At 45.1% G+C, this 20772-nt stretch overlaps 1 protein-coding gene across 1 annotated transcript in view; it reads left to right on the forward strand.

The window, feature by feature from the left end:
- LOC119378865 (A.superbus venom factor 1) overlaps positions 1-20772 on the forward strand; it is a 103511-nt gene that overhangs the window by 68814 nt on the left and 13925 nt on the right. The window contains exons 30-32 of the mRNA XM_037647914.2: positions 10123-10210; positions 15504-15678; positions 18741-18839. Coding sequence (XP_037503842.2) covers positions 10123-10210; positions 15504-15678; positions 18741-18839 — 362 coding nt within the window. The remainder of the gene's footprint in view (positions 1-10122; positions 10211-15503; positions 15679-18740; positions 18840-20772) is intronic.

Raw genomic sequence — 20772 nt, forward strand, 5'->3', positions numbered from 1 at the left:
GCTGCCATCGCCGCTTTCCCGCTACCCACCGACAAGAAGGCCGTGCGCCGATTTCTCGGCTTGTGCGCCTATTACAGACGTTTTGTCAAAGACTTTTCACGGATCGCCGAACCACTAACGCAGCTCACGAAGACCGACGTCGAATTCAGGTGGCAAACAGCGCAAGTCGAAGCATTTCATGAACTGAAACGACGCCTGCAGACGCCTCCGATACTTGCGCATTTCGACGAATACGCCGATACAGAGATTCACACCGATGCAAGCAGCATAGGACTCGGCGCCGTCCTCGTGCAGCGGACGGGCGGACTGGAAAGGGTTATCAGTTATGCTAGCCGGTCGCTGTCTAAAGCAGAGGTCAACTATTCCACAACAGAAAAGGAGTGCCTCGCCATCATCTGGGCTACGTCAAAGTATCGCCCCTACCTCTACGGCAGGCCCTTCAAAGTTGTGAGCGACCATCACGCCTTGTGTTGGCTAGCTAACTTAAAGGACCCTTCAGGTCGCCTCGCACGGTGGAGCTTAAGACTTCAAGAATTTGACATTACTGTCGTGTACAAGTCCGGAAGGAAACACTCCGACGCCGACTGCTTGTCTCGTGCCCCCGTCGACCCGCCACCGCCCGACGACCAGGATGATGACAGCTTCTTGGGGAGCCATAAGTGCCGAAGACATCGCCGAACGACAGCGAGCCGACCCGGAACTGAAGGGTCTAGTGGATTACCTGGAGGGCAGGACCATCGCTGTCCCAAAAGTATTCAGGCGAGGATTGGCATCATTTTTCTTGAAAAACAACGTCCTCGTAAAGAAGAACTTCTCTCCGGCCCGAGCCAGCTACCTTATCGTTGTACCTTCGGGACTGCGACCAGAAATTCTGCATGCCCTGCACGACGACCCGACGGCTGGACACCTCGGACTTTCCCGAACGCTCGCACGAGTACAGGAAAAGTACTACTGGCCGCGCCTTGCAGCCGACGTCACTCGCTACGTAAGGACGTGCCGAGACTGTCAGCGACGGAAGACACCGCCCACAAGACCAGCAGGCTTCCTTCAGCCGATCGAGCCTCCTCGGCGACCATTCCAGCAGATCGGGATGGACCTCCTGGGGCCGTTCCCAACGTCGACTTGCGGAAATAAATGGATCGTCGTGGCTACCGACTACCTCACCCGCTACGCCGAAACGAAAGCCCTGCCCAAAGGCAGTGCCGCTGAGGTAGCCAAGTTCTTCGTTGAGAGCATCGTCCTTCGACACGGCGCCCCGGAGGTTCTCATCACCGACAGAGGTACGGCGTTTACGGCTGACCTAACTCAGGCGATCCTGGAATACAGCCACACAAGCCACCGCCGCACCACCGCGTACCACCCACAGACCAACGGCCTCACCGAGCGTCTAAATAAGACCATCGCCGACATGCTGGCCATGTACGTCGACGTCGAACACAAGACGTGGGACGCCATCCTTCCGTACGTGACCTTCGCGTACAACACGGCCGTACAGGAAACGACGCAGATGACGCCGTACAAGTTGGTCTACGGACGGAGCCCGGCAACGACGCTCGACGCCATGCTACCAAACGTGACCGACGAGGAAAACATCGACGTGACCACCTACCTACAGCGCGCCGAAGAAGCACGAGGGCTCGCCCGCCTACGGATCAAGAACCAGCAGACGACTGACAGCCGCCGCTACAACCTTCGACGACGCCACATGGAATACCAACCCGGTGACCGTGTATGGGTATGGACGCCAATACGCCGACGAGGACTTAGTGAGAAGCTTCTTCGACGATACTTCGGACCGTACAGGGTACTTCGACGCCTCGGCGCACTCGACTATGAGGTTGTCCCTGACGGCATTACGAACTCTCAGCGGCGCCGTGCGCGACCTGAAGTCGTCCATGTCGTGCCCCTTAAGCCGTATTTTGCGCGTTAGCGAGCCTGGGGACTCTATTTTTTCCTTTGTTATTGTGGTTTATTTGTGTATGCACTTGTTTTTTTTTCTCTTCTATGTTCTTTCACAAGCATCGGGACGATGCTTTTTCAGAGGGGGGCAATGCCACGCCCACTTTTTGTCTTGTTTTGATGTATTCGGGTTTGACCGGCAGGGACGGTTATCAACGCTCGACGCTGTCGGCGAAGTAGTGTTCTAGAAGCGTCGCGATTGTAGTAGATCGGTTTGTTAAGATTGCGCCCCGCACGCGAATGTTCCAGCTTTGTCTAGAGATTACGCCGCCACCAGCGATTTCGCTGGAAAGTTCGATAGCGCCTGTATAAAAGCCGACGCGCTTGACTGCTTGTCAGTTGATCGACGAACGACGCCCTGTTCGCCGCTATCATTGTACAGCGTATATTGCTGTAGTTCCAGTTCTCATTTTCCGGCCACAAGTTCGGCCAAATAAACAGTTTCATCCTGCAAACGCCGACTGCTGTCGTCGTCGACGTCACGACCACGTGACAATAAGAAAAAAATATCCAGGACGGAACGGGGTTCGAACCTGGGCCCTCTGCGTGGGAGTGCAGTATTCCATCTCAGAGCCATGCCGGTGCTTGAAACTGCTCTGCAAAAAGACCCTATACAGGCTTCATGTCGGGAAGGAGCCACATTAACATGTGTAATGTAGCATGGTAGAAGAGTAAAGTAACAACAAGGCGTCACACAACGCGAATTCTGTAACCAGGCGTCACACAATGCGAATTGTGCAACGAGTGGGTTGTTGAATGCTACCAACCCATTACAAAGGGCTTTGCCATAATTCTTCATCCTCATCAGCCACACCATCAACAAAGTGCACATAATGCCTTACAGGTGTTTAGCGGGTACCACGGTTCTCCGCAGAATGACGGAAAATGGCATAGTGGCTGCTTCCCTACTTCACAAAAAGTATGATGATTTATAGCGTAGTGGGTTCCTCGCCAGTGCACTTCTGTTCGTTGCCAAGGAAGCCCATGAGGCCCCCATGATCCATTTTCTCGGAGTCTCAATAAAGTTCTTTCCCTCTCTCTCTCTCTTTGTCACGTTAACATATGTTATATAGCGTGGTGCGAGAGAGAAATAAAGACCGGACGTCACACAATGCGAATTACGTAACTAGTGGGTCGGTTAAAGCTTTCAACTCATTACAAAAGGCTCAGCCACATTTCTTCATGGTCCTCAGCCGTCGTATCAACAAAGTGCACATAATGCCTTACAGATTTGCAGCTGGTACCTCGCTTCTCCGCAGAATGACGAATAATGGCGTAGTGGGTGCTTCCCAACTTCACAATAATTATGGTTTGTGGCGTAGTGGGTACATTGCTATAGTGTACTTGTATTAGTAGCCCCAAGAGTGTTTATAACGGGCTGTAGAAATGCCGCTCTTCCAGCTTTCGCTGTGACTGTGCTGCGCTTTCCGCGCAGGCCTTGCGTTTTTTTTTTTTTTTGTAAGTGTAGTAGCTGTGCGCACATCATGGGCTTACCGGGCACGTCGACAACACTGGCGTCAGCCCTCACGTTAGAGTACATACGTCAGTATTATCGAAACTAAGTGCACTTTATGGTGCAATCATTTGAATATCATAGGTAACTTTCATTAATGTATTCCTCCGGTGTCGAGCAATGCTTCAATATAGCTTGCTGAATCATAGAAATACAAATGTAATGTTTATTAGACTGCTATAGAAGCTGAGCCAACACTGGACCCACAGACTTAATCTGATATGACGCCCGTATCGTAGGAGTACATATGTAGTGTTTATTGCTTTCTTGTAAAATTAAATAGCCAGCACCACAACCACAAGTGATGTTGCACCGACATCACGCCTGCATAGGGTTTTTTCAAAAGCAGTTTCTAGACGTGGCGTGGCTCTGTGGTAGAATACCTGACTGCCACGCAGAATGCTTGGGTTCGATTCCTGCTGGGATCCTAATCTTTCTTCTTTCCTCCATTCGTCGGGTCAACGCTGCCGAAGGCGCTTTCTTAAGCGCCTTCGGCCCCGCCACGGTGGTCTAGTGGTTATGGCACTCGACTGCTGACCCGAAGGTCGCAGGATCGAATCCCGGCCGCGGCGGCTGCATTTTCGATGGAGACAAGAATGTTTGAGGCCTGTGTACTTTTATTTAGGTGCACGTTAAAGAACCCCAGGTGGTCGAAATTTCCGGAGCCCTCCACTACGGCGTCTCTCATAATCATATCGTTATTTTGGGACGTTAAACACCAGATATTATTATTATTATGCTCCAATGGACGCAGTTTGCAGAACTGCGATATCGGGCTTTCACGCTGTGTTACGGATTTGTGAACTTCGGGCTCCTTCTTTTTAACTTGCCGAATTTCGACAATTTTTGCAAGACATTCCAGGCCCAAAATAAAAAAAAACAATCTGCTTCCTGTAACAACTCTAGGATTTAACCTCTTTTCTCTCAAATGAAACGTATTTAAATCAAATTAGTCCAGTAGTCGTCTCATAAAACAATCTTTTACTTTTTAACGGCGGAGCTGTTTAGGCTGACCGTTGTTGCATGCAGAGTGAACAGAAAACTATCATCATCATGAACCGACACGCGCTCTCTTCGTCCTCTTCTTCTGCTTCGCTCCCAGAAAATGTGCGCCGATTTGTCCGGCGTGGGATGCAATAACCCTGATTGGTGAGCGAACGAGTATAGAGAGAGAGAGAGCGAGAGAGAAAGACAGAGAGAGAGAAATGCGGAGAAAGAAAGGGAAGAAAAAGAAAGAAATATAGAAAGAGCGAGAAAAAGATAGAAATAGATAAAGAAAGACAGAAATAGAAATAAACAGAGACAAAACAAAAGAGATAGAAAAGAGAGAGAGAAAGAGAAACAAGGCAGGCCGTCCAGCTCCGCACTTCCTTCAGGCTTGGCACCACTAGGGCGAAGCTGTCTTAATTTTTACGTGTATTTGAATAGGCGGCCTCCAAGTCGGTCCCTATCGAAAGATACCTACCACCGGCTCATGTAAGTGCGGGCAACCTACGACGGTTGCAGAAGAGAGGTGTCATTCTAAAACCGGCGCGATTCCTGCATTCGCGTCTGGTGCAGGCGTAGGCTACTAATAGAGAAGCGGTGTTGCCAACGGCTCGTATATATTACCAAATAGGTAACGCTTGTTGGCGCTATAGTTATGTTACGACATCTCAAGCAATGATCGAGCGCGCGCGCTTTGCAACACCGGAACGATATCTTGCAGCGAGTCGCGGACGAGCTAAAATTTACATTCAGATGAAATGCCAAGTATAGGCCGTCCGATTGGCTCTTCAGCTGGAGCGATGGGGATATATGACACGAAATATGCTCGTTCCTGCTTTCCTTTTCCTTCATTCTTCTTGAATTTTTGTTTCTCTGGAACATTTTGTTGAATACTGAGTGTCGAAATTTTGGCCACGAACAACGAGCGCCTCCGGCTGCCGCGAGATGGAAATAGCACGGTTTCTGTGTGGGAGTCCTTCGCGAATATTTCATCACATTTGGAATGTACACGAGAAAGTATACTCTGAAGGCACATATACAATATCGTCTCACTTCCTGTATGTAGCAGTGTTCTTACTCTTTTTTTCTGCCCACCATTTTGTCCGCGCATATACCAATTTCAAACTATCCGGAGGCCGCTGAAAACTGTCGAATTTCACGGAGGAAAACAAGATTTAGGAAGGAACTGCAACGTGAATTGAAATTTAAAAGCGCCTATATTTAACTCAAGGACCCGGCTTTTATTGCTCTAAGGTATCTAGTATACTTGAAGCTTGTCCAGTATATAGCAGCTTTCAAAACGAAGCTGCTGTATACACTGCTGGCGCAAGCTTGTAGCATCAAAAAAAATTATTAGGCAAATACAGCGACGTGGAACACTGGAGAGTTCTTTAGGCATGTGCTAAAAGTAGTTTGTTAGTTTCGTCTGCGCAAAAGGCTTCGTTTTTTTGTTTTTTTTTAACCCTACGACACATCACTTGGGACAACGTGCGTCAAAATGCAACTGGTACGCGACGGTTATTAAATGGTCGCCATAAATATGTTCAAGTGAATTGAAACGCGTCACAGCTCTTGAGGTCGAATTTAAAAGCGTCCTCGTTCTTAAGAGTTTTTGACGATTTGCCGGTTGCCTTCGCGAATAAAATGTCCAGCATCCGTATTCGCTGAAATGCTCTCTTGCGAACAATGCTAGCGTAAGAACGTTCTTTGTGAATATTGGCCTGCCACGCGGCATTAATTACCTACAGCTAGGAAGGTAACACTCTTCATCGCAATAGCTAAGATATGAATGATTGTCAGTTTCAATAAGATGGTAAGAAAATGTTCGGTTATTTGCGAGTTACGTGCCGTCTTTCTCGAAGTCTTTTTGGCTCTTCTCAGCGTCCTTTTCTCTTAGCTCCATAAAGAAAATGCTCTGTCTGATGATAAATTTCGTGGCAGCTGCTTTCAAACTGTGACAACACTCTCAAGCTGGCATTTATCGCTGATAGGTTTTCCTTTCACTGATAGGTTTTCCAAACCATCTTAAAGACGTCTTTTTCCTTGCTCACTCGAGCCAGAAGTACAGTTTGGCTGAGACACAAACATACCGGAAAGGATATGGAGGTCAAATAGATAGCGAATGAAACCTACAGTATTGTCTTGGTCATACCGTGGGAAGTCGCTGGCAAGCTGTATCGTCGAAATGTCTCGTTTAGGCTACTTAATTTAAATTATTTTAATCATCGCTCAAATTTAACTCTACCTTTTATACTATTGAGTAGCTATAGGCTACTCTCTTACAGTTAATCTACGCTGTTTAACTGTGGGAAGTGCACATCCCACGCGAATGAAAAAAGGGGGCGAAAATTAATCCGAATCCTTATACTGCGGCGTCCCTCATGCCCGACTGTGGACTTTTGTACCGTAAAAATTCCACAGTTTAATACATTCCGGTTACGCGCGAAAACTATTCTGGTGATCCGCAATCGGCACGGTAAAGTACGTCCTTGCAATTCTTCGATAAGGTAAGCCATTGCGTCAACGTGCGACACCTCCTCAAACAATCCAGTGTCATATCACTGTTCCGGCGGCAGCCGCAACCGCTGCAGTCCAAGCGTTTTTCGACACGTGGCGCCTTCTTATAGCTGTTCATGAGGCCATTTTCTATGCTCATCCCTTCTGAAGTGTATTCTTAACGCTCGCCTTCAGCAGTAGAATTGTTTTTAATGAGAGAAGTGACAGCGCCGAAAAAAGAATCGCTCACTATTGGTGGTTGCGACATCGCCACGGTTGCCATAGCCACGACACGGGCGCGCGCTGAAGTCATCAGAGAAGCTTTTGCGGCGAATTCCGCCTAGGCGGGAGCCTTATGTAACTTTTGTACATTATCCATTCAAAATTTCAAACCGCTTCGAGCACTTCGGGGTATGACGGATCGAATTTTCGTTTACTACGCCTAAGAACTAAGCGTGGGCTTAGTTCTTGCGTGGGCTTAGTTCATGGGCTTAGACACCGTAGTGCAGGATTTCGAATGAATTGTGTCATCCAGGAGTGCCTTCACTCCTGAATGAATCGCAGCACGCAGGTATTTTTCGCGTCATGGCACCGTACAAATTATACCGTTACAGCCACAAATAAAGCTCGTGATGTCGCCGTCAGTAGAGGAACACAGTAATTCTTATAGGATGCTGCTCTTCCATATTAAATTATAGTCGCCTTATAATAATACAATGGCGAGTCCCACAGTTGGAGATTTTCAGGAGAACCTATTATAAAGAAAAGTAGGAAATATTCGCAGTCTGCATATATGTATGAACTACATGGTAGCTAAATGATATTCACGCTAAAAAAAATTTTTTGTCATAAACATAAGAAAAAGTTCAATAAATGTGCGCGCAAATAAGAAACCTACATACAAGCCACGTAAGCAGAGACAAAGACTGTCAGAAAGAGTAATAGCATTGAGGTATAAAAAGAGGTATATTACTTTGGAATACATCATTTGGGGGACTCCCTTTTATTTTATTTATTTATTTATTTATTTATTTATTTAATATACATGAAAGGGTTCGGTAAGCGACATCACACATGGTGTGGAATCGGTACAATAGTCATGGATAACATAATAAAATTATCTTTGCAGACAAACAGATAGATAGATAGATAGATAGATAGATAGATAGATAGATAGATAGATAGATAGATAGATAGATAGATAGATAGATAGATAGATAGATAGATAGATAGATAGATAGATAGATAGATAGATAGATAGATAGATAGATAGATAGATAGATAGATAGATAGATAGATAGATAGATAGATAGATAGAGATAGATAGATAGATAGATAGATAGATAGATAGATAGATAGATAGATAGATAGATAGATAGATAGATAGATAGATAGATAGATAGATAGATAGATAGATAGATATTCGGTCCACATTTTTTTACAGCTGGCTGCAAGATGCGCCGACTACAGTAAATCATCTATAATTAGTTTATTAGTTCTCACTTTAAAGGGGTGGTGCCACCAAATTTGTGGCTTGCGCGTTCTTTGCTGTAAGCGTTTCCTATAGCTCCAGGAAGCATAATGCACGCGCCAAGATTCATGTATTCTCGCTAAATAATTTAATATCGCATTTTGATGTGGACAACTTTCGGTTTCGGTTTCTGGGCGCCGAGGTTGTGCATTGACGTAGAAGTGTAGGAGGCGTGGTCACATGACCACACAAGACTGTGACGCACTTAGCCAGGAAGTGATCGAAACTCGGCGAGTGATGAGCAACCGATGCTTTGCCGGTACTATAATGAACTAGAATATATTCTAGTTCACTACAGCCGGTACGTACGTTGCGGAAGTGGCGGAGGTCCGGTGGTCACTCACGTTACTACAGCAGATTTGGTGTGACGTCACTACAACTTTCCTTGCCCATCCTACAGATCTACGTCAGTGTTGGCGCGCTAGCGACTGGTTTCGATCGGGAGAATGGGCATTGAGGTACACTTTGGAAGTGAATTAAGATATCTTTTAAACGTTTGCTGTGTCCGACCCTTCGTGTGGAGTGTCCTTGCATACAGAGGAAACCCACAAAAGGCTTGTTATAGCTTCGAAATTTGATGGCACCACCCCTTTAAGTAGGAGAGCCACAGTGTACTCTGAAAGTCTTGTCATATTAAGTACATGTAGAGTGCATGATTAATTATATGCGAAAGTCGTCATGTGAAACTTGATACACAAGATAATTTTCCGTTTTGAGATGTAGTACGTTGGTAGTATATTCGAAAAGATCTACTGCCCAAAACGTTTTTTCACCATATGGGACCAATGGATATTTAAAATGAGTACCACTTTCGTGCACCTGGTTTTACTGTTCTGCAAACATCTAGACCTTTTGTTCTTGTTCCTAAATATCAGCCCTGCCAGCAGTGAACTTGCAATTGTGTTTCCCAAAATTTCTTGCTGATAAAAACTGAAAACTGCAATGTAAGCTTCACACGATAAAACAGTATGTGAAGACGCTTCTTCGATCCCTCTTAGTCTAAATTAATTTCAATCCAATGTAATTCATTAGTCACGTAGGCATCACGGGATATCGGAGGTTCCCTGTCGCATGAAATAGCCCTAGCCAGAATTTTCGTAGTCTTACAGGGACGCCTCGCTTGCAGCTAACTCGGGTCTGCTGGTTTCAAGTGTGTGAAGCAAGTATAAAAATGTTCATTTTTTCTTGTGCAAAAATCTACCGCTTGATTACGGGATTTCAGTAGGAATCAAAAGGCAATAGGGTCAGTCCACGAAACGTGATATACGATGAACATCTGCTCGAGTGCAATCCAGACTGGCGCTGCATTAACAATTGGCGTGAAAAGCTGCTGATAGTAATGAGTGTGATCCAGTTGTCCATGTGTCGACTCATGGAAAAGATGCAAAGTAAACCATAACGTGCGAGGTACCGTACTACTGAGCACTGATCTAGTTTCATTTGTGCGGGGAGTAGCCAAGGAAGAGGGAGGGAAAGAGGCAGCAAGCACGTCTTCCTCCCCCGACTCGTTATTTTTCTTGGGGAGGGAGGGGGGCAGGAGGGGAGCTTACAACTGGCTACGCCACTGCATTTGTGACTACATGTTACATCAGGTGCCACTAACACTTTTTTCTTCTTTCGTTACCTAAACCAACAGTCCGAATGAAGATACTCCAGATGGTATGGTAATTTTCGAAGTCGGTCTGCTGACAGGATTCAAGGCCAACGTTACGGACTTGGAAAATGTACGTGACATTACTTGTTGTTGTTGTTGTTGTTGTTGTTGTTGTTGTTGTTGTTGTTGTTGTTGTTGTTGTTGTTGTTGTTGTTGTTGTTGTTGTTGTTGTTGTTGTTGTTGTTGTTGTTGTTGTTGTTGTTGTTGTTGTTGTTGTTGAATGGTCTGTTACTACGTCTTGTCTTACAAACAAACCGTGCCAGCGCTATTAAGTTGCGGCTCTGCGGTGCTAGCCTGTGCATAAAATTCGTTACACGCTTTAAGAAACCCTCTGTTGCCAACACTTTGCCAACGTATCCTAAATCAAAGTGATCTGTAAAAGCATTCCACAAAAATACTGTTTTCGCCTCTCACATTAACTTCGGCATATCGGGTGTAGAGATAGCTCTATCATAGCTATTTCCAAATTATCACATAGGAATGGAAGGGCGCGTGGACGACGCTTACATCTGGCTCGTGGTTATTAGAACTAGACTTGAAACGATTCTTTAAAACTTCATCTCTTTGGAAAGCTTCATCCAAAATCGTCTCGTCGCGGTTTTTGGAGACGATATCGTTTGTGTTGCTTTCTTGTTTGAGGTGGCAATGAACACGACTGAAGTTAATCCACGGCATTTACTAGTCTCGGTGAGCGATCTCACGTGTTAGACTCACTGCCACAACCTTGGTTCCAACGTTCTGCTAGAAATGCGCGTTCGATACAACGATTGCCTCAAATGCTTCTAAGGTTGAATGTCCACTTTAAATCCATGGGACATCGCTTGGAATTGCAGCCACCCTCTTTGCATGTTAACCTGCTCGTGGGGCTCGTTATCATTAAAGTATTGCATCAGTTATCGTTTTTGAAGCCGTCATACAAACGATGTCACTCGCAGACGGTGATTTAGGCCGGCTATTTTGAGAATCACTACAGCATGCGCAATAGGATGGTGCCCTAGTAGCTTCTAAGACATTAACAGTATGCTTTCGAAGAGTCCCAGAGATTGCTAGTTCATTTGCTCCCCACTGACCTAGATATCCCACATTTTCGCACACTAGACGTTAAATGGCGTATGCAGCACTCATAGGCGACGCTTATTTACAGTATTAAATAACTATCTTGTCTTATGACAGGTTATTAGCCTGACTTGGTGTGGTTGTCAGAGGTGCTGCATTGTCAATGGGGCATTCTTTCGCTCTTTACTGCAATTAACGCCGATGGCTCGAGTAAAAAATCTTGCAGTGGAACGCATATCAGTCTAGAAGGCTAGACATTTGCAAGTTTTTACGTCCAAATGGCTAATACAGTGATTTCTTCACTAGCACTGCCGGTGGTCGTGATTTCGAATAACCATAGTAAGTCGCTGCTACGGCCTTTTTTCTACTATGTTATCGCCGAGCGTAGAACTATTGACCCTTAACTTCTTCAAACCACGAAGCGTTCATTGAGCTCCTCTGTGATTCAAAAGCTATCCTCCAAAATGATTCACGGGAATTCTGCCACAAGAAGTTTGGACAGTAGACCATATATTACCCAAAGCGCCTAAAAAACACAGCTATAGTGTCAAGTTATGATGGATTCAGTCCCATGGTGTGTCTTAAAGGGGGAGTGGGGGGAGGAACTCCGGTCGGCTTCGCATAATTTGCGTGAACTTAGCAACGCCAGATTCTTGCACCGACGAGGATGCCTGACACCTTAAAATTAATGGTCCCACTCCACTTTTTTGTCCTTGCGACGCTATTCCATACAACCATACGTGTAACCAAAGGCGTTCACCGCGTCCTTTAATTTTGTGCGGCGTAGTATGCGCAGGTCAGTATCCTCCATTGCGTGTCTTCATAGGAGTTGGTCGTGACTCCTTGCAACACAGTGCCGCCTAGCGTGCTTCTTATTTACTCATTTATTACATAGCGCCAGAGATAATGCAGGGTTAAGACATGATGGAGTAGAAGATACATCGCAATCCCTCTGGGCAAAAACTATCAAGAGAATGTCCAGACATATAGCACTCATTGTACAATATCAAGAAATATCTATCAAACTGGTGCAGAAAGAACTCTTAAAAGAAACTTTTGACGAACTGGTGGGAAATTCATTAAGTAACCGTACAAATAAAGAAAAAGAACTTTCGAAAACGTATTTCGCAAACTAAATAATAGTATCACTAATAACGGATGCGGCTAAAGTGAGATCGATCGTCAAGTTTAGTTTGATTTTACCATACATAAATGTTTGCATGCATTTGCATATTTTATTTTTATCCTAGTAAATAGGTTTCGCAATCCTGAATGAGTTCACTATGCGGAGGTATACATAATCTGTGCTAAAATTGGTACATAAAACGGAACGCTACTTTTCGTAGATTACGATGGTCGGCTACCTGTGAATCAGGACTCCCAACAATATCCGCCTATTTGAGCGCTACTCGAATCAACAACAGTTGAGCCACAAGCTTCGTTTCAGGGCTACGAGATTGTGCAGTTCGGTGCAGAGACCATTGTAAGCGGTCCTTTCGCTATTATATGATTTCCGGTGTCATCAACCCATCTGATTGCATGTGTGACATGCATGTGTGATTATAAGACTTGCATGTTGCTAGTGATGTGAGTGAGTTAGATTTGTCTTGAGAAACAGGCTGAGAGGTTGGAAGTATGTGCCTAAGCTACTGAGCACGTGCATAAAGTTCTGTTCTGTTTCATTATGGGCGAAAGCGTTATCAGCGATACAAGTTAGATTACTAGAAAAAAAATACTAACGTGAAGAAAAAAGTTATGTTGTCCGTTTCCCTCCACCTGGGGCAGAGTCGCACGACTCTTTCCTTTATTTTCCTTCCATTGAAGGTGTGTTCGCAACATTTCTTTTAAAGAAGCGAACAGCACATATGTCGCCATTTTTATGTGGTCCCTTTTCGTCCTTTCGTGCGTCTTGCCTCTCCCATTTTAATCCAGCGTTGCTGGACACCTGCCGAAACTTACACGTCCACCAGACGCTGCGCTAATGCGTATTTCACAGGGTGATGAGTTAATTAAACAGTTCATTGATAGTGAGAGTGTTGTCAAGTAAATTGTAATGTGAACGCATTTCGTTTAAATTAAATGTCATTTTTCACTGATGGCATCATAGCATTAATTAAAGTCACATTTCCTTATTTCTATACAACAGAGTTTTTAGCGCTGTAATTCAAGTTTGTCTATGACAATGTCGCTTATGGAATCTAACGAAAAAAGTAAAAACATTGGCCAACGATTACAATACTCCCTAATAAGAAATTAGAGCAAAGAAGGATACGGGAGTCAGCGGCGCTGAGCTTCTCGCTGCTCGGGCAGTTCGTATAGCAGCAGCTTCAGACTAAGTACTACTTCCACCGCTTGCGTTCAAACTGCGCCAACGCGCAACGTTCCGCCAGCTGCGCCGTAGAAGAATCGAATGGGCGAAAGTGCTAACTCTATGAGTGAAAATGCAAGGAGGCCGCATCTGAACTAGTGGAAAGGGTCAGAACCACGTAACCTTAGAACCCAGCAGGCGCGAGGTCCTGCAGTGTACTAGAACTTTATAGATATATATATACAGGGCATCCCAACTATAACGCAGCATGATTTAAAAAAAAAGGAACGGCGTTACGCGAAGCAAACTTAGTACATATTGTTCCCAGTAGACTGCAGTAGCCACCACTAATTTCTTCGCTAATGAGGTTGAACTAATTAGTAATAATTATATTGATAGCTCGACAAGTAATTACGTAATTATTAAAATGTCAATGAGGCATATGTTCAAATGATATCTAACTGCGCTATTTTCAACAACGTATACTAATTGCGTGCTCATCTTTTTCCCGCAGATAAGGAAAGCACGCAAGATATGAAAAATAACAGGTGACTATACGCTCCCACACGCGAAAGAAAGCAGTGCCCTCAAATAAGCTTACTGCAAGCAACCGTTTTGCCTGTTGTCCGTTGCCAGGGACAGCGTTTTGTACTTTGGCAAGGTTACAGGTCGGGCGCCAACATGCGTCCCAATCTTGCAGGGATTCATTCCATTCGATTGTACACCACTATCATTATCCAGGCCTCACGGCCGACTGTTCTCATTGATAACGCGGCAGAAGCCGCTGAGAAGCGCTGTTCTGATTACGGCCTGACTCTGTAAGACCAAAGCGGCGCATTTCTTCGGCCGGGGAATGACAGATAGGGCGATCCATATTTTTTTCCTTTATACTGGTTACCTCACAGTGATCCTGTTTGGGGGCGCAGCTTACTGACGCGCGCAACAGTCTAGTCACGCGTCATTTTCCAGATTCCGCGGGCTTTCTTTATCAACCAGAAAAAAATGAGCGCGCAATTAGTACGTTGTTCACAATAGCGCGGTTAGATGTCATTTGAACATGCCTGCATATGCCTCATTGACATTTTGATAATTAGGTGAGTACTTGTCGAATCACAAATATAATTATGACTAATTAATTGAGCTTCATTAACGAGAAAAATAGTAGTGGCTGCTCCAGTGTACTAGGAACAATATAAACTATGTTTGCTATGCGTAACGCAGTTCCTCTTTTTTTTAAAATCGTGCCGCGTGATAGTTGGGACGCCCTGTATACATATACCCGCGCTCTGCGTTCTGCTCTGTTTCGTTTCATCCTTCCCCTGTGCCTATTGTTCCCTCGGTTACAACAGACGTCGCTCACGACACAATTCTACAGCTGCCTTCGCTTTGGCTTTGTGTAAGCCAACTTCCCTTGGAGCCAGCCTGAGGCTTCTTTCTCTTTTCGTGCATAGTTGATAAATACAAATTGCTATAGCTTGCTTCGCTAAAGCAAATAAACATTTTGCCACTAGAAAAACTCAAGTAATACCATCTGAGAAAATGTCTGAGGCTGCTGCCTCAACACAGCGCCACGCCCCTTCGTACGCCTCCGAGAAGCCTTAAAATCATGCGTAAACCTGAACGTCAATGTCGACACCGAAATAAATCCATGAACAGTGCAGATCAGCTGTATCACAGTCAAAGTCTTCGCTGGTTACTTGCAAAGAATACTATAGTGATTAGAATTCTTTATTAGTAAGCGAACGGACAGAGACAGAATAGCAGATAGGATAAAGGAAGAGGAAAACTGTCTGCCTATAAGTTGTTTCTACTAAAAGACTGTAATGAACGCCAGCTTGCGCTAACTTATTAACATCCTTCAGTGAAAAATCTTACCCGTAAGCTTCGCAATTACACATCACTGCTCTTTTACTGCGTTTGAGCACTCATATATAAAGAGCGATTTTTTTTTTACTTTACCATTCTATAACGTTCTTCTTCCTTTTCTACGCATTTGCAGCTCGTCCGTGAGAGAAAGATCGACTTGTTCGCTGTATCAAGCCGCAAGGTGGACATTTATGTCCCTTCGATTCCAAGAAACACAACAACCTGTGTTAACTTCTCCGTTGAGCAAGAGTTCACTGTTGGCCAATTGCAGTCAAGCTATGCGAAAGTGTATGCTTACTACGAACCAGGTACGTACGCATTTTTAATCTGTTATCCCAGTCTTTACCAACAGTGAAGGCAAAGAGTCATTGACGCTATAACGTGGCTTTGTTGGTGTGTGGCAATAAAGTAGTAAAAGTGATAATAAGCGGCTTCACTTCCTACAGTAGAAGAAAGGCAAACCTTAATGCAGTTTAAACTGTAAGGGTTGCCGATGTAAAGGACATATGCATTTGCGTTTGCTATCTGCACAGCCACTACAGCTGAAAGTTTGACTGAATAATGATGGCTAAAAAAATCGTGCGAGCTTGCATTTCGCGCGAATCAGCTGCATACAATCTTAAATACAAAAGATGTGTTTCACCGAGGACTTATTCCAGGGACCCTTCGAAACATCGCCGTAAAAGAGGTTATTCTTTCGGCAACATATTGCTTCCCCGAGCTGTAATTCGGAATTATAGGCCGATACACTGATTACCTTTAAAGTTATTGACTTCTCTCATTAACCATTTAGTGCGATTCTTGCAATGGTGGTATCGGAACTAATTAGTCCACGCGAAAGCCACGGTTATTTAGAAAAGCAATCCTGAGACTATATCAGCAGTTTTGAAGTATCCGGTAAATACTCGTCTCCGATAGTAGCCGCGTAACACGTGGCTACTACCAATTGAAACTTCACTTGAACGAACTCCAAGGGATCCCAGGAAAACATTCGTTTTACAGCGAAAGCTGTTATGAGATCATTTCACCGGCCGTTTTTGGCGCCGTAGTTGTCCGCCGCCGCCGCCGCCGCCGCCGGTGTCCGTAACCAGTATCGCTCGAAATAAGAAAAAAAGGAAATAAGAAAAAAATTTCCAGGATGGAACGAGGTTCGAACCTGGGTCCTCTGCGTGGGAGCCCAGTATTCAACCTCTGAGCCATGCCGGTGCTTGAAACTGCTTTGCAAAAAGGTCCTATACAGGCTTCATGTCGGGAAGGAACCACACTAGCACATGCAATATAGCGTGCTTGAATAGTAAAATAAGCACCAAGCGTCGCACAACGCGAATTCTGTAACCAGGCGTCACACAATGCGAATTGCGCAACGAGTAGGTTGTTGAATGCTTCCAACCCATTACAAAGGGCTCTGCCATAATTCTTCATCGTCATCAGGCACAGCATCAACAAAGTGCGCATAATGCCTTACATGCGTTTAGCAGGTACCAATGCTCTCCGTAGAATGACGAAAAATGGCACAGTGCCTGCTGCCCTACTTCTAAAAAATTACAATGATTTATAGCGTATGGGTTCCTCGCAAGTGCACTTGTATTGGTTGCCAAGGAAGCCCATAAGCGCATGATCCACTTCCTCGGGGTCTCAGTAAAATTACAATGATTTATAGCGTAGTGGGTTCCTCGCAAGTGAACTTCTATTGGTTGTCAAGGAAGCCCATAAGCGCATGATCCATTTCCTCGGGGTCTCAGTGAAGTTCTTCGCCCCCCCCCCCCCCCCCCGTCTCTCTCCCACGTCAACGTATGGTATACAGCATGACGGGAGAAGCAAATAGCAACCGGGCGTCACCTAATACAAATTACATAACTGGTGGGCCGTTTAAACCTTCCAACCCATTACAAAGGGCTGAGCCATAATTCTTCATCGTCATCAGTCGTCGCGTCAACAAAGTGAACATAATGCCTTACCGACGTGTAGCTGGTGCCTCGCTTCTCCGCAGAATGAAGAATAATGGCTTAGTAGGTGCTTCCCAACTTCAGAAAAGTTTTGATTTATGGCGTAGTGGGTACCTTTCTAGTGTACTTGTATTGTCGCCCCAAGAGAGCTTAAAACGGGCTCTAGAAACGCCGCTCTTCCAGCTTTCGCTGTGACTGTGCTGCGGTTTCAGCGCAGGCCTGGCGTTTTTTTGTTAAAGTGAAAGTTCGCTGAACTGAAATAGCTATGTTGCAACTTGTTATCAGGAGCTAAAGAAAACGTCAGTTGTTGAAATGAAATTTCAACTCTTTTATTTGCAATGCTGCTTATTTGAATGTGAATTTCTGCTTATTTAGCGTGTTTTGAAGAAAGTAGCAATCCTTTGCTGCACCTGTGCACTTATGACTGCAGTGGTCATGAACTGAGTCACTGTGTCCAAGCTCTCATAAACCTTCTCCTGCACAACACTTTCTGGGCAGCGAAAAAGTTCACTTTTTCCAAGTACATCAATACTTCTTTTAGCTCAAATTATTGGTGCTTCCTCTGCAAGGGTTACTTCATCCTCCTCTTCTTCCTGAGGTAGGACGTTCGCCACAATCTTTTCTGAAGACAGAGTGGCGCATGTCTCAACGCAAGTCACAAGCGACAGAGTCCACAAAAGGCAATGCGCTGTCTGTACCCAGTCTTACAGGCAATGCGTAATCAATATGACGTGGGAGGCATTGGACGGTGTCGCAAAATATGTTCGTAGAACTGAAATGCGCTCTGCACTAATTTCGTTAAACTGAAATGAGTTAGCGGCGGGGTATATCGGCGGGGTATATAAAAAAAGTTCGTACAAATGAATAGTTCGTTTAACTGACGTTCGTTCAAGAGGTATTTTACTGTATGTATATAATCCCTGAACATCGTCGCTGAGCGCCCACGTGATACTTACATCTTGCCATCTAACTTCGTCGTTTGAATGCGCGACGCATTACAGAGCCTTTTTTTTTTTTTTTTTGCGCGCGCGCAGTGTGTTTCAGGGGAATCCTCCGGACGTGTCCGTTGCCATCCTGTTCTCGAATAGCCGTGGTGAGGAGAACCTTAAGAATGAGCAAGTGTTTTAACTGAAACACTTGAAATGATATACTATCAAGACTGAATCGTAAGCCTTCTATAGATATAGTAGAGTAAATTTTACTTTCTTTCCAGAATCACTCACTCCCTCAGTTTTCGTTAAAATGATACACGTTTTCCTGCATTCGATGTTCTTTCAAAATGGGAACTCGTGATACGGTAACTGCTGATCGTTTCTTGTACGCGTCGGGCATGGCAACGAGAGGAATGGCCACGACAGTGGCAGCCATGTCGCAGCGCAATAAACGAACCCACGCTCAGAGCTGTGTACTGCTTCCTGTTACAGATTTTTCCTGCCAACGTTTGTACACGCCAGGCAAGTCAAGTCCACTGTTGAAGTTCCACTGTGACAAGGAAAACACGGACGTCTGTACTTGCGCAGAAGGTAAACATATAACCACCCAAAAGAAAAAGTGGAGTAGCATTGTTAATGATAATTGAGTTGCGTCAGTTATCGTTATCTATGCTAGTAGCATAGCCGCCACTCTACGACAGTACGTCGCCGTTGTGAAAACTAGCCAAGCGTCTCAACTTGCTGGCTTTCACGAAGGACAACCCATCAGCGTTGTCGAAAACGCGCCAAGTGTCGGAACACGCTTGCTTGCACGCGGGGCATTCGTAAATGCGTTCTGTTCGGTCTGTTGAGGCGCGTCCCTGATGCGTAGCGGTTAGAGCGTCGGGCTTCGACACTATGGTTCCAGTAGCGCCGTCGGCATATTGTAAACATTTTTGTTTATGTTTATATGGTGTACATATGTGATGAGTTGAAATCACTATGTGTGTGTGTGTGGGGGGGGGGGGGGGGGAGTGGGGGAGTGACCTCACACCGAAAGCTGGATCGTCCAACCATCCAGTATCCATCGTGCTAGCCAAATAAATGTTATTCGCATTTAAACGAAACGTGGTGCCTCATAGCACGCACGACATTTATTATCACCCATTCAGTTTCAATAGCAGCAGCTGAAGAAGACATGTAGCTAAAGGACAGACAGTGTTGTCATCTAGCTACAGTTTCAAACAAGCAACGATCGCGCGGCTCCATTATCAAGCGAACGCACGAGTAAGCCACTCCTGCGTTGCAGTACACTATATTCCGCCAATACAACGGAATATGGAAACATAAGTTATCCCATGAGCAAGGAAAGAGACATGTACGGCACGAGAACTTCCCTGTACCGGTGTATGGGTGGTGGGGACGGTAAATTTTTGATGACATAAAAAAACGCCCTGGTCGTAGTGATTCATTCATTCCTTTGAGTAAATTACTGCGGACGCCGGCCTTCGAACCGTCTTTGCGGACGTGTGCAACTTCGCGGAATAGTTGATCAAAGATCAATGAAGCCGTCACACTCGCACTCGTGGACCGGGAAGTATGCAGTGACGTTGCCACCGTGTTGCACAGCGCCCTTTAGGAAGCTGTTTCAGTGCTCTTGGCACGTGCTGCTCACGTTATCTCTATATACTCATCCTCCTTCTTTTCCACAGCCGCCGCCACTCAGTGCACCCGCTCCAAATAACGCTTCAAATAATTACGTTTCCTATAATATCTTAAATCAACATTCAATGCTGCCCGTGGGCTCATACAGAAATTGCGGCTAAGTATGTGCCAATATTAAGCTAAAAGTAATTTACTCCTCACGGAGACAATTTAAAATTTATTTTCAATCTTTTTTGCAAGCCCATTTACTGATCCCGAGGGTAATTTGCTAATTCGTTTATTTTTACCGTCCCGCTCAATGAAAATTTCTTGGCACGTTCGCTCCTTTCTGCATAAGTTACGTCGCCATTCGACGTCAATAAATGCATGCCGGGTGTTCTAAGAAATGTGTCCGAAAATCATAAAAAATAAGGGAAGTGCGATATTTGCTCGCTACCTTCATGATTGCTTCTTCTGTGGTGGCATACATCGTAAGGTGACTAGAAAAATAATTACGGCAGTAATTATCGAAGCTAAAATAATTAGCTATTTAATTAGAGGAGAAAGGCAGTCGGGTCAAACAGGAAAATTGATGCCCTTCCTGCCAAGACCCCCCTACCGCTTCGAGATTTGCCAAAAGCGGCCGCTCATAATTTCTGCGGAGTGATGAAATTCCATCAATTTCACCGAGGCCGAAACCGAAGCGCCGAAGAGCGCAGACACCCAGAATGACGGTATTGCTTCCGAAAACTACTGTAGTGGCGTTATTCCTCTGCATTCGTTAACAACGTGCAACGTGCGTGCTGTTGTGGCAAGCGCAGCCGGCACGCCCACGAAGCGAAGTAAATCGATGGTTGATTACGAAGCTCGCTCATTCTGGGCTTCACAGAAGAGCATGGCA

The sequence above is a fragment of the Rhipicephalus sanguineus genome, chromosome 1 (assembly GCF_013339695.2).
Source record: "Rhipicephalus sanguineus isolate Rsan-2018 chromosome 1, BIME_Rsan_1.4, whole genome shotgun sequence".
Classification (NCBI taxonomy): Eukaryota; Metazoa; Arthropoda; class Arachnida; order Ixodida; family Ixodidae; genus Rhipicephalus; species Rhipicephalus sanguineus.